Here is a 12,694-nt window from a genome sequence, read left to right on the forward strand (position 1 = left end):
TGTCTTCTGAATGTCAGGTAGTTGTTTATTTCTTTGACATCTTATGGGAGGGTGTTCCACAGGGTGGGCGCCACTACCAAGAAGGCCCTCTGCCTGGTTCCCTGTAGCTTTGCTTCTCGCAATGAGGGAACCGTCAGAAGGCCCTCGGTGCTGGACCTCAGCATCCGGGCAGAACGATGTGGGTGGAGACGCTCCTTCAGGTATACTGGGCCGAGGCCGTTTAGGGCTTTAAAGGTCAACACCAACACTTTGAATTGTGCTCGGAAACGTACTGGGAGCCAATATAGGTCTTTCAAGACAGGTGTTATGTGGTCTCGGCCGCCACCCCCAGTCACCAGTCTAGCTGCTGCATTCTGGATTAGTTGTAGTTTCCAGGCGACCTTCAAAGGTAGCCCCACGTAGAGTGCATTGCAGTAGTCCAAGCGGGAGATAACTAGAGCATGCACCACTCTGGTGAGGCAGTCCGCAGGCAGGTAGGGTCTTAGCCTGCGTACCAGGTGGAGCTGGTAGACATGCAAAGCCTTGCACTCTGCCACTGAGCTTAATAGCCACTAGGTTCTCAGAGCCAAGGTCCCTGGTTCAAGCGCTGTGCTCCTGGGCACCCGTGATATTATTTAGATGCATGTTTAATCTGTTCAGTGGGCCACAGTTATCCTTTTCTCCAAAGGTGTGTCCTGATGAGAAGATTGCCGGCAGCTTTTGTTGTGTCACGTGCCTTTGTCGATGGCCTCGTGCGTGGTTGAAGGCGTGGGCGGCATAATTAGGGCTCGGTACGCCCTGTGGCTGCCTTTGCCTTTGGGTTCCTCAGCAGATGGCTAGAGATTTTACCTCCAGCACTGCACACCGTCAAAGGGAGAGAAAGCCTTTTTTAATTGGAAGCCAATGACATTCACTAAAGAGGCCGAGCCGCCTTTGTGGCACTGATGGATGAGCTCTGGCGAGACAGAATGATAACAGCTAGGCCCCTTGTGGGAAGCGAGCGGTGCGCTGTCATTGGGAAATGAATGAATGACTTTTCCATTTCCCATTGATTCAACAGGGACACGTGTCGCATGGTAATGACCCACGTTAGAGGATGGCGGGAGCACAATTGATTGTCACTGGGTGGCATCCAGTTGGGAGATGGTATTTATAACTCGCTGGTCTCTTGGAGTTCCAGAATATGTTGCGGGAGGGGGGGGAGGGATTATTTTTCAACACACACAGAAATAAGGAAACAAAAAAAAAAGGCGTTACAGACATATCGCCCTCTAGGTAAAGGTAAAGGGGCCCCTGACCATTAGGTCCAGTCATGGCCGACTCTGGGGTTGCAGCGCTCATCTTGTTTTATTGGCCGAGGGAGCCGGCATACAGCTTCCGGGTCATGTGGCCAGCATGACTAGGCCGCTTCTGGTGAACCAGAGCAGCGCACGGAAACTCCGTTTACCTTCCCGCCGGAGCGGTACCTATTTATCTACTTGCACTTTGATGTGCTTTCGAACTGCTAGGTTGGCAGGAGCAGGGACCGAGCAACGGGAGCTCACCCCCTTGCGGGGATTTGAACCACTGACCTTCTGATCGGCAAGTCCTAGGCTCTGTGGTTTAACCCACAGCGCTACCCACGCCCCCCATGTCACCCTCTGTATGCATGTTATTATCTATCAAACTTCTGTCACAACCTTATTCCAAAACACGGAATGAATGCAGCCTGCATCCCTCAGAAATTCCTGTAAATAAACCTTCCCAGACTCTGCACCTTCCTGATGTTCTGGACTATACCTGTCATTAACCCCAGCCAAAGGGCCTGACTGGCTGAGACTGTTGCATGTTGTACCACACAAGGGCCTTGCTAATGGGGGTCAACACTCAAGGGCACCAATTCCGCTGTAATTGTACCAACATTGCTAATTTATTGATATGCATAGTTCACAAAGACTCGTGATGCTGCTTTAGCCAGGTTTTCAATATTTTGGGAAAGTTTCCCTGCAACATTCAGTCTTGCGGAATTATTTTATGTGCCAATTCCCTAAGCGTGACGTTAACATAATATTTTGGCATGCCCCAAAGAAGAGGAGACAGGTGGAACTTACTTGATTATCTCCGAAATAATGATATTTACCTATTTCTAAAGGTTTCATATTTTTTCACACTCCCGCCAAATATATTTCATATTTGCTTAATCACAAAACCAACATTTCCTAGATGTTTGTTTATTCACTCTCCTGAGCCTGCACGATCCGTAAAGGCAGTTTCCATGTCATGAAATAATACATTTACACCCTTTTGTTACCAAGAATCTGGTCTGTGCATTATCATAGGGAGGAAAGGGTCCTTTTTACATGTACAGTGGTGCCTCGCAAGACGAAAAGAATCCGTTCCGTGAGTCTCTTCATCTAGCGGTTTTTTCGTCTTGCGAAGCAAGCCCATTAGCGGATTAGCGCTATTAGCGGTTTAGCGGCTATTAGTGGCTATTAAAGGCTTAAGAGATTAGCGGATTAGCTGCTAAAAGGCTATTAGCAGCTTAGTGCCTTAGAAAAAGGGGGTGAGGAGCGGGAAAAAAACCCCAGGAATCGCAAGACATTTTCGTCTTGCGAAGCAAGCCCATAGAGAAATTCGTCCTGCGAAGCACCTCCAAAATGGAAAACCCTTTCGTCTAGCGGGTTTTCCGTCTTGCGAGGCATTCGTCTTGCGGGGCACCACTGTAATATTATGTCTCTGCCACCATCATTTGTACATTTGTAGTGACTTGCTCAAAGCCACCCAGTTAGTTTCATGGCCAGTTGGGGATTTGAACCCTGTTTTCTTCCAGGTTCTAATTTGATACTCTAACCACTATGCCCAGTGGCATACCTAGGGGTTGGCCTCTGCCAAGAGTGGGGGCCCAGGAGGGTGCAAAAATCGCACCTCTCTGCTCTGGCTTGGAGTGGCTCAGAGCTCACCTGCCTGTCCGCACACTCCTTGGGGAGTCCTCCACTGCTCTGGGTGGCTGGGCAAGGTGCATAGGCTCGTCTGCAAAGGGCACAAGGGACGTGGGCACAGATACATCTCCTTGCCAAGGGTGCAAGGGAGCCTGGGTACGCTTCTGACTATGCTACATGTTATGCCACAGAGTGATATACCGTATTTTTCGCTCTATAAGATGCACGAGACCACAAGACGCACCTAATTTTTGGAGGAGGAAAACAAGAAAAGAAAAAATTCTGAAACTCAGAAGCCAGAACAGCAAGAGGGATCGCTGCGCAGCGAAAGCAGCGATCCCTCTTGCTGTTCTGGCTTCTGGGATAGGTGCGCAGCCTGCATTCGCTCCATAAGACGCACACATAGAATCATAGAACAGAATCATAGAGTTGGAAGAGACCACAAGGGGCATCGAGTCCAACCCCCTGCCAAGCAGGAAACACCATCAGAGCACTCCTGACATATGGTTGTCAAGCCTCTGCTTAAAGACCTCCAAAGAAGGAGACTCCACCATACTCCTTAGCAGCAAATTCCACTGTCGAACAGCTCTTACTGTCAGGAAGTTCTTCCTAAAGTGTGTGGAAGTTCTTCCACACACATTTCCCCTTACTTTTTAGGAGGGGAAAAGTGAGTCTTATAGAGCAAAAGACAAGTCCCTGCCCCAAGGGCCTTCAGATTTAAATTTCAGCACATGGGAAAGAAAGGGAAGGGAAGGAGGTGAGATGGAGAGAGTATGCAGCATAAAGCAGTTATGTCTTCTTGAGCTTTTGTTGCCCTTAGTTCATGAATGCCAGGCTAAAACCGATTCTTGGCCTGGGTAGCCATTCCATGAAAATGGAAAAGGAAAGCTGATGTTTTGTTTTGTTTTTTAATCGGGATGGGGAATAGGAGTAAAACGGCACATAACTTAATTCAAAATCTACCCAGGGAACTGCCAGGAAAGCTCAACACCCCACACTCAAGAAATACATCCATGCAGAACCATATAATGCATGCAAATATGCTTAACTTAAACGGTTCGATATGCAGGTTTTATTTTGGGTAGGTGGTTGGGGCGTAGGAAAAGATGCGGCCTAATAACTAGAGGAGGGACGCGGGTGGCGCTGTGGGTTAAACCACAGAGCCTAGGACTTGCTGATCAGAAGGTCGGCGGTTCGAATCCTCACGACAGGGTGAGCTCCCATTGCTCGGTCCCTGCTCCTGCCAACCTAGCAGTTCGAAAGCACGTCAAAGTGCAAGTAGATAAATAGGTACCGCTCCGGCGGGAAGGTAAACAGCGTTTCTGTGCGCTGCTCTGGTTCACCAGAAGCAGCTAAGTCATGCTGGCCACATGACCCGGAAGCTGTACGCCGGCTCCCTCGGCCAATAAAGCGAGATGAGCGCCGCAACCCCAGAGTCAGCCACGACTGGACCTAATGGTCAGGGGTCCCTTTACCTTTACCTTTAATAACTAGAAGCCAGGAGAAACAGCTAGGTGACAAGTCTTGCAAGACAGAGGATCTGTGCCCTGTGGATACTTTTCCAATATCCCTTCACAAATCATGAGGACTAGCTACAAAGAGAATTACTTCGCCATGTAAATGATTGTGCAAGGCACAGTCTATTCTTGTACAGCAGCCCTGTGAAATGGCTTTGGGTTGAGTGATGGTACCTTGCCCAAAACCACCCTGAAAGCTTTGTTCCTGAGCAGAGACTTGAACCTGGGTCTCCCCCATCCAAACGCATATGTGCTGGACATCGCATGAGCATGCGCAGAGAATATTATTCCAGTGACACGGGTGCTTTGTAGCAAAGTGACGAACTCAAGCTAAGCTGGAGGTGGAAATGGATCGAGGTGCAATCCAGATGGACTCAGATCTCACCTCTTAACATTCATATACAGTGGTACCTTGGTTCTCAAACTTAATCCGTTCTAGGAGTCCGTTCCAAAACCAAAGCGTTCCAAAACCAAGTGCATTTTCCCATAGAAAGTAAAGCAAAATGCATTAATCCATCCCAGACTTTTGAAAACAACCCCTAGAACAGCAATTTAACATGCATTTTACTATCTAGCGAGACCACTGATCCATAAAATGAAAGCAATAAACAATGTACTGCAGTCACACAATCAATCAATCAGTAGCTGAACTGGGTTCCACACAGTAACAAAAAAAAGAGCCGCAAAAACAAAATGCAAAATAAATAGCAAAAACAGACAGACCTCAGCGTAACACTCAAAACGGAAGCGTAACACTCAAAACAGAGCACGTTCAGCTTCTGAAAAAGTTGCCAAACCAGAACACTTCCAGGTTTGCAGTGTTTGGGTTCCAAATTGTTTGAGTACCAAGGCATTTGAGAACCAAGGTACCACTGTACAGTGGTGCCCCGCAAGACGAATGCCTCGCAAGACGGAAAACCCGCTAGATGAAAGGGTTTTCCGTTTTGGAGGTGCTTCGCAAAACGAATTTCCTATGGGCTTGCTTTGCAAGACGAAAATGTCTTGCGAGTTCCTGCGATTTTTCCCCGCTCCCCACCCCCTTTTTCTAAGGCACTAAACTGCTAATAGCCTTTTAGCAGCTAATCCGCTAATCCCTTAAGCCTTTAATAGCCGCTAATAGCCGCTAATAGCGCTAATCCGCTAATGGGGTTGCTTCGCAAGACGAAAAAACCGCTAGACGAAGAGACTCGCGGAATGGATTCTTTTCGTCTTGCGAGGCACCACTGTATTCATTTGTTCATTTGCTTATGTAGTACCCTCAACCTGTGTGGTGCAAGAAGGCCCTGAGGAGCATCCAATCTGAAGTTTGATAGAAGAAAGGGGGGGGGAGTGGCAAGTGGGGAAAATAATGTACCATCACTCCAATTGCATGTGCTTGGCCTTGGTTAGAGGCTTAGGCTGCAGTCCTAAACCTGCTTAACCAGTGAGGAAGCTCCATTGACATACTGTATTTTTCACTCCATAAGATGCACCTAGTTTTTAGAGGAGGAAAACAAGAAAAAAAATATTCTGAATGAAACAGTGGGTGTATGATTTTTGTGGTTCATGCTGTGGCCACAGACATGATATGTGATTTGATGGTGAGTTTGGTGCAGCCGAATGCAAAAATCCTGAGAAAACTAGTGCTTTGCAACCACGTTTTTGTGCCATTGCGGCCCCACGAAACAATGGATGCGTGATTTTTTGGTGCAGGCTGTACCCATGGACATGCTATGTGATCTGATGGTGAATTTGGGGTGACCCAGTACAAACATCCTGAGGATAAATGTGCTTTTACCTCCCCCCTCCCAGGTAGCCTCCTTTATTGCTAGAGTCCCTTATCTCCCCTCCCGATCGCTTGCTGATCAGCGGCTTTGTTTCAACACCCCCTTTCCCTCTTTCTAAACAAACAAAAAAAAAGCACGATCTGCTTTTTGCCCCTGGGCAATTCGGCTCCAGGGACGACGCATTCGCTCCATAAGACGCACAGACACTTCCCCTTACTTTTTAGGAGGAAAAAAGTGCGTCTTATGGAGTGAAAAATACAGGTACTTCTAGGTAGACAAGCTTAGGACTGTGCCCTAAAGTGTAGCAAGAGAACTTGGGTTGTGCCAAAGGCTTCAAGGGATGGATTGAGGAAGGATTTGGTGCAAGTGAGAGCGAGGGGCCACACAGGTGTGTGCTGGGAGGCAGTTCCGAGCTTATGGGGCAGCAAGGGAGAAAGGCAATTGGAATTGCTTGCGGGAGCAAGAGCGGTGACTGGTGGTGGTGGAGGGGCTTTGGACTTAGGCAGGGATTTGTTGCTGGGATGATATGAACAAAGAGATCGACCACAAAGCAGACTGGAAGCCAACGTAGCAATTTCAGGGCATATGGGTCAGAGCAAGGAGTGAGGCGAATGCGTTTGTCAGAGTGCCTGATAAAAGGGACGTAGGTAAAACCACAGAAGGGTGGAGAGGAGAAGGTTGCAAGAGAAGATGAAAAGCAGGGTGAGGGTCAGAGTTTCTTGAGTCTTTGCTGAAGAGCAGAAGAGACAAAGAAGGGCTGTATTTTTGTGATGTGCTTGCAGTGGCGTAGCGTGGGGGGTGCAGGGGGGGCCGGCCGCAGCGGGCGCAACATCTGGGGATTAGGGTTAGGCGGTGCAAGTCCACGGGTTAGGAGGCACAAATTACTTGCCTTGCCCCGGGTGCTGACAACCCACGCTACGCCACTGTGTGCTTGAATATGGGGAACAAAGGAGAGTGAGGAGTCAAAGATCAACCCAACATGATGAGAGGCTGAAAGAAACTGAGGTGCCTTATTGGACCCTATTTTCAGAGTTCCCCCAGCCCTGAACCCAGGCAACCATCTTATATTTCCTTCCTTCTTTCGACAGGCTTGATTATCCACGAAGGCTCCTCGGTGTATCGAATATTCAAGCGTTGGCAAGCGGTGAACCAGCAGTGGAAGGTGCTGAACTACGACAAAGCCAAGGACCTAGGGGAACCAATTGGCGGGAGCACAAAGCCCGGAGGGCGGAATTCACGGACGAACCCCTCCTCGGGGAGTGAGAGGACCTCCCAGCGGGGCCAGCGGGTTAGGACTATTTTGAACCATCACTGTGGTTATACAATTCTGCACATTCTCAGCCACCTGCGGCCTAACGAACATCGCGGGGGCTCCAGTTCCAGCCGCGAGGTTGTCATGAGGGTCACGACGGTATAATAACAGCCTACGGGGCCTTTGCCAGGAGGGAGAGGCTCCACGGTTCCAATGGAAGGAAGAAGCCGATGCCTTCATCTTCCGCACAGGCTCCATTCCGAGCCCTTACGGGGCGGGCCGCACGCTGTATACTGTCCGACGCAGGAGGTTGCCTGGTTCCGTGGTGTTGCCGCCACCGCAGACCCCCCCCGCCTCTTCCTTGTTGTGCGTGGGGAGTGCCTCAACTTGGTTGCACCTTCCTACCCTCCCATCAATGTGAATTTTTTTTCTTTCTCTCTCCATCCAGCTTGTGGTGAAAGGAGAGACAACCCGCCTCCCCCCCCCAACCCCCCCCCCCAAACCCTCCTTTGTTATGACTAAACTCCTTGGAAGTGTGGTGGGGTTTTTATTTATTTATTTAAATTTTTTAAAAATCAAAACAACAACAACACACACACAAAAAAACACAACAACCAGCCCCTGCCTGGTTCCTTCTGAACGAGTCTTGGCGCCAACCAATCCAGATATTTGAAAACATTTTTACCTCATCTTTCAAAGGAAATCCTGCCAGAAGACCCGTCCTGCCTTTCCAACCCATCCCATTGGTCTCTCTGACTGGGAGACACCAACCAGAGAGGTTCTGAACTTTGACCCATCCCTCCAAAATAATAATGGTGCAATAAACATGTTTCTTAAAGCAAAATGGCATCTTGCAATAAGATATATTACCTGTGCATTTCATCTTTAATTTAATGCATGGAGATCTCCTTCTCTTCCTCCCTCTGCCCCTCTTCTTTTCTCCTTCTCTCTGACAATGGAAGGATAAAGAATTGTTTATATACATGAAGGTGTCCTTCAGTTGCGTTGTTCACTTTCCGTTCAAAAAGTCTGTTCCAGTCAGGTCAGGGTATGTGCAATGTGTCGTCTAGTGGGCATGTGGAGATGATGGGGATGTTTATACTGCGAAGGGATGCTTGTGTTAACTTTTAGGACAGGGATGGGGAATCTGTGGCCCTACAAATGTTGCTGAACTGCAACTCCTGTTATTCTTGACCGTTCGCCATGCTGGCAGGGGCTGATGGCAGACCCACAGGGCCCTCATCCCTATTTTACGGAAGGTTCTGGCAAGAAAGAAACTAAAGCCTTAAGAACGACCGTTGCTGCCTTGGTTTTAAGGACCCAAACACATTTATGGCCCAATCCTATGCTTGCTGACTTGGAAGTACACCTCTTCATTGGGGCTCGCTCCTGATCACGCCTAGCAATAGCAGCTGGTGTGTTGAGGCAGAGCTGACTGGTGTCACTTCAACTTCATTGCATGGCCTGGGGCAGAGCAGGGCATTGGCAAGCTCAGGGTGGCACAGATTCACCAGTGCGAGTGCTGGTTTGGCTCTGCTGGCACATCGGTGTGGCCCTGACCTCACTACTGCTCTGCTCCACCCCAGCCCCATCCAGGTAAGCTGGCTTAGGAGGACGCTTCCGTCATTCTGCCCCACCACACCTACCCTAACCGGTGCCTAGGACTGCAGCCTTGGCAGCCCCAGGCAACTACCGTATTTTTTGCTCTATAGGACTCACTTTTTCCCTCCTAAGAAGTAAGGGGAAATGTGTGTGCGTCTTATGGAGCGAATGCAGGCTGCGCAGCTATCACAGAAGCCAGAACAGCAAGCGCAGCGATCCCTCTTGCTGTTCTGGCTTCTGAGATTCAGAATATTTTTTTTCTTGTTTTCCTCCTCCAAAAACTAGGTGCGTCTTGTGGTCTGGGGCGTCTTATAGGGCAAAAAATACGGTATCTCTCACCTCTTTCTTGCCTGTACTGCATCAGGGCAGAGTTCATGAGAAACTTGAAATGATCCACTGGAAGAATTCCCAGCGAATTTTCAATCACATGTCCACATTTTGGAATTTATGCTCTCTACACGCAGGTTGTTTTGTTTCCTCAAGTCACTGTGCAAACATGGGATCTGTTGCATTTAGGAATTTTCAGCTCTGTGCTTTTTGAAAAGGGGGTGTGTTTAAGTTCATACGGTTACAGAAGGAAAGTTTGCTGTCTTGTTTATGGGGAAACCCAATGGAGATTTGGGAGAAGCTGGAGGTGTTAAGAGGAGTGGAACTTTGTGTGCCTTGACCAGTGTCCCTTCTACTGTAGCTGCTGTGATCAGGGCCAGGCTAGATGTTTGCTAGGTACATACCGTATTTTTCGCTCTGTAGGACGCACCCGACCATAGGACGCACCTTGTTTTAGAGGGGGAGAACAAGAAAAAAAAATTCTCCCCCTCTCTGCTCAGCGCCCCTTCAGCGAAGCGGCAGGAGAAACAGATCCCCTTCCATTTCTCCTCCCGCTTTGCTGAAGGGGCGCTGCGCAGCTCTCCCTCTCTGCTGAAGCCAGGAGAGTCTTGCTCTCCCGGCTTCAGCAAAAGGAACCCGAAGTCTTCAGAGTGCAGTGCGAGTTCCCGCTGCGGCCCCAAAGCAAAAGGAACCCGAAGCCTTTGGGGTGAGGTCCCGCTGCGTTCCAAAGGCTTCAGGTGGCTATCCCTGAAGCCTGGAGAGCGAGAGGGGTTGGTGCGCACCCCTTCGTAGCCTCCGGAGCACGGAGGGAGCGCTTCCTCTGCGCTTTGGAGGCTTCGTGTTGCTTTCGCTGAAGCCAAGGAGCCTGCATTCGCTCCATAGGATGCACAAACATTTCCCCTTAACTTTTGGAGGGGGAAAAGTGTGTCCTATAGAGCGAAAAATACTGCAGGATACAGCTACACGTCTAGCTTTGTTTATTCAATTACAGACATGGAGAAAGTGGAGGGTATCTCTTCACTCCCCAGTGCAATTGGAATTGCATGGTGATCTGCCATGTTGTCCTTGATGGTGAGGGATTGGAAGTGGTAAAAGCCAATCTTGTATGCATAGCCAGGAGCTAGTGGGGAGTCCAATTTAATGTCAAAGGGAACATTTTCATAAGAGCCCCTCATATACTGTGGTGCCCCGCAAGACGAATGCCTCGCAAGACGAAAAACCCGCTAGACGAAAGGGTTTTCCATTTTTCAATGCGCTTCGCAGGACGAATTTCTCTATGGGCTTGCTTCGCAAGACGAAAATGTCTTGCGATTCTTGCGATTTTTTTCCACTCCCCACCCCCTTTTTCTAAGGCACTAAGCTGCTAATAGCCTTTTAGCAGCTAATCCGCTAATCCCTTAAGCCTTTAATAGCCGCTAAACCGCTAATAGCGCTAATCCGCTAATCCGCTAATAGGGTTGCTTCGCAAGACGAAAAAACCGCTAGACGAAGAGACTCGCGGAACGGATTCTTTTCGTCTTGCGAGGCACCACTGTATTTGTGAGTTGGGGGACGGATGGCATTTCAGTCACACTGCAGAGGGATGAGATAAGCCTCTCCACCTTTTGTCTTCCCAGTAAGGACTCGCCCCCACTTTTAAATAAGCAAGGAAAACACACGCCCTAGATGTTTTCCTGCATGCTATGGATATAACAGTCATCTAGCTCAGTGCTCCCCAACCTTTTTATCGCCGCGGACCGGTGAATGTTTGATCATTTTTCCGTGGCCCGCTTGTTTTGAGCTGAGTCCCCCCCCCCCCGTGCACTTACCTCACGGCAGCTTCTCTTCAGTCCCCGCGTCTCCGACCTCGAGTCCTCAGTCCTCCCGTGGCGCCTCCTCCTCGGCCAATGGCGTGAGGTTTGCCTTTCGGCCAATCAGGAAGCGGGAGGACCCGCTCCCTGATTGGCCAGGAGGAGCATCAGTGTAACAATAGCGAATTTTCATTCGCTATTGTCACACAATGGGCGGGCTTGAGAGGGCGCAATGCTCTGCGCCTCGGTTGCCCGCCACAGTGAAATGTTTTGAAGTTCCTCGGGCGGCCCGGTGCCAATTGATCCACGGACCGGCACCGGTCCGCGGCCCGGGCGTTGGGGAACACTGATCTTGCTTAGTTCGGCACCTCTGCCATTCTTTCGCTGTAACATACTTCCAGAATCCTTGCCTTTCCCCGTATCCATTCCCGTGTGGTTCTCACTTCTGCGTCTATCAAAATGGGGCAATATGCATATTCAGGAAAAACAGCTACTGAAATAGTACTACTTCAAAACGTAGGGGTTGCGTAAGGAGCATTCAATGTCAAAAACTCTATTTGTGGGGAAATAATACATTAGTGAGGGACGCGGGTGGCGCTGTGGGTAAAAGCCTCAGCGCCTAGGGCTTGCTGATCGAAAGGTCGGCGGTTCGAATCCCCGCGGCGGGGTGCGCTCCCGCTGTTCGGTCCCAGCGCCTGCCAACCTAGCAGTTTGAAAGCACCCCTGGGTGCAAGTAGATAAATAGGGACCGCTTACTAGCGGGAAGGTAAACGGCGTTTCCGTGTGCGGCTCTGGCTCGCCAGAGCAGCGATGTCACGCTGGCCACGTGACCCGGAAGTGTCTTCGGACAGCGCTGGCCCTTGGCCTCTTTGAGTGAGATGGGCGCACAACCCTAGAGTCTGTCAAGACTGGCCCGTACGGGCAGGGGTACCTTTACCTTTACCTTTAATACATTAGTGAGGAGTTCCAGGCTAACCTCCCTGATATCTTAGAATTTTACATTCAGGGAGGGTTTCCTTAAACAAAAAAAAGTGCAGACACATCCATACAATTTAAGAGCTGGAACACCCTGCATTCTGAAGTTGTTTGGTCCCAAGAGAGCTCTACTGTATGCGTGTCTGAATCTCACAACTGCCTTGACGATATGAAAACCTAGTAGCCATTATACAAAGTGAATACATGCCCGGGTGCAAACCTTGCGTACTTGATTCTTCTGAGTGTGATTCTGAGTTGCGTTGGCATATCATACAGTATTTTAAAGGCAGCCTAAACATCCAGCCCGATCTGCACGCCTGAAAGAATATTCGCCACTAAGAGGAAGATTCTGCAACCGGAATGCATTTATGCAAATTAAGCATGTTATGCAAATTTTTGCGACATTGTTAAGACTGGCTGTATGGAATGTGGAGTTTCTTTTCTGAATAAAAGATTAGGCTGGGGGTTCTCAATGCAACAGAAACACCAAGGTGATGGAAGAATGGAGTAGGAGTGGGCCTTGTGCTTTATAAACACGATCCCAGAGCCACAACCCTACTTTCTTTCT

At 49.3% G+C, this 12,694-nt stretch overlaps 1 protein-coding gene and 1 long non-coding RNA gene across 2 annotated transcripts in view; one reads left to right on the forward strand and one right to left on the reverse strand.

The window, feature by feature from the left end:
- MARCHF9 (membrane associated ring-CH-type finger 9) overlaps window positions 1-8,276 on the forward strand; it is a 52,926-nt gene extending 44,650 nt beyond the window's left edge. Inside the window, exon 4 of the mRNA XM_083427889.1 lies at window positions 7,269-8,276. Within this exon, the coding sequence (XP_083284015.1) occupies window positions 7,269-7,597 (329 nt within the window). The 3' untranslated portion in view covers window positions 7,598-8,276. The remainder of the gene's footprint in view (window positions 1-7,268) is intronic.
- Window positions 1-12,694, reverse strand: part of LOC310671749 — a 180,354-nt gene that overhangs the window by 147,260 nt on the left and 20,400 nt on the right. The window lies entirely within an intron of this gene.

Source organism: Podarcis tiliguerta (assembly GCF_965153285.1).
Source record: "Podarcis tiliguerta genome assembly, chromosome: 2".
NCBI classification, from domain to species: Eukaryota; Metazoa; Chordata; class Lepidosauria; order Squamata; family Lacertidae; genus Podarcis; species Podarcis tiliguerta.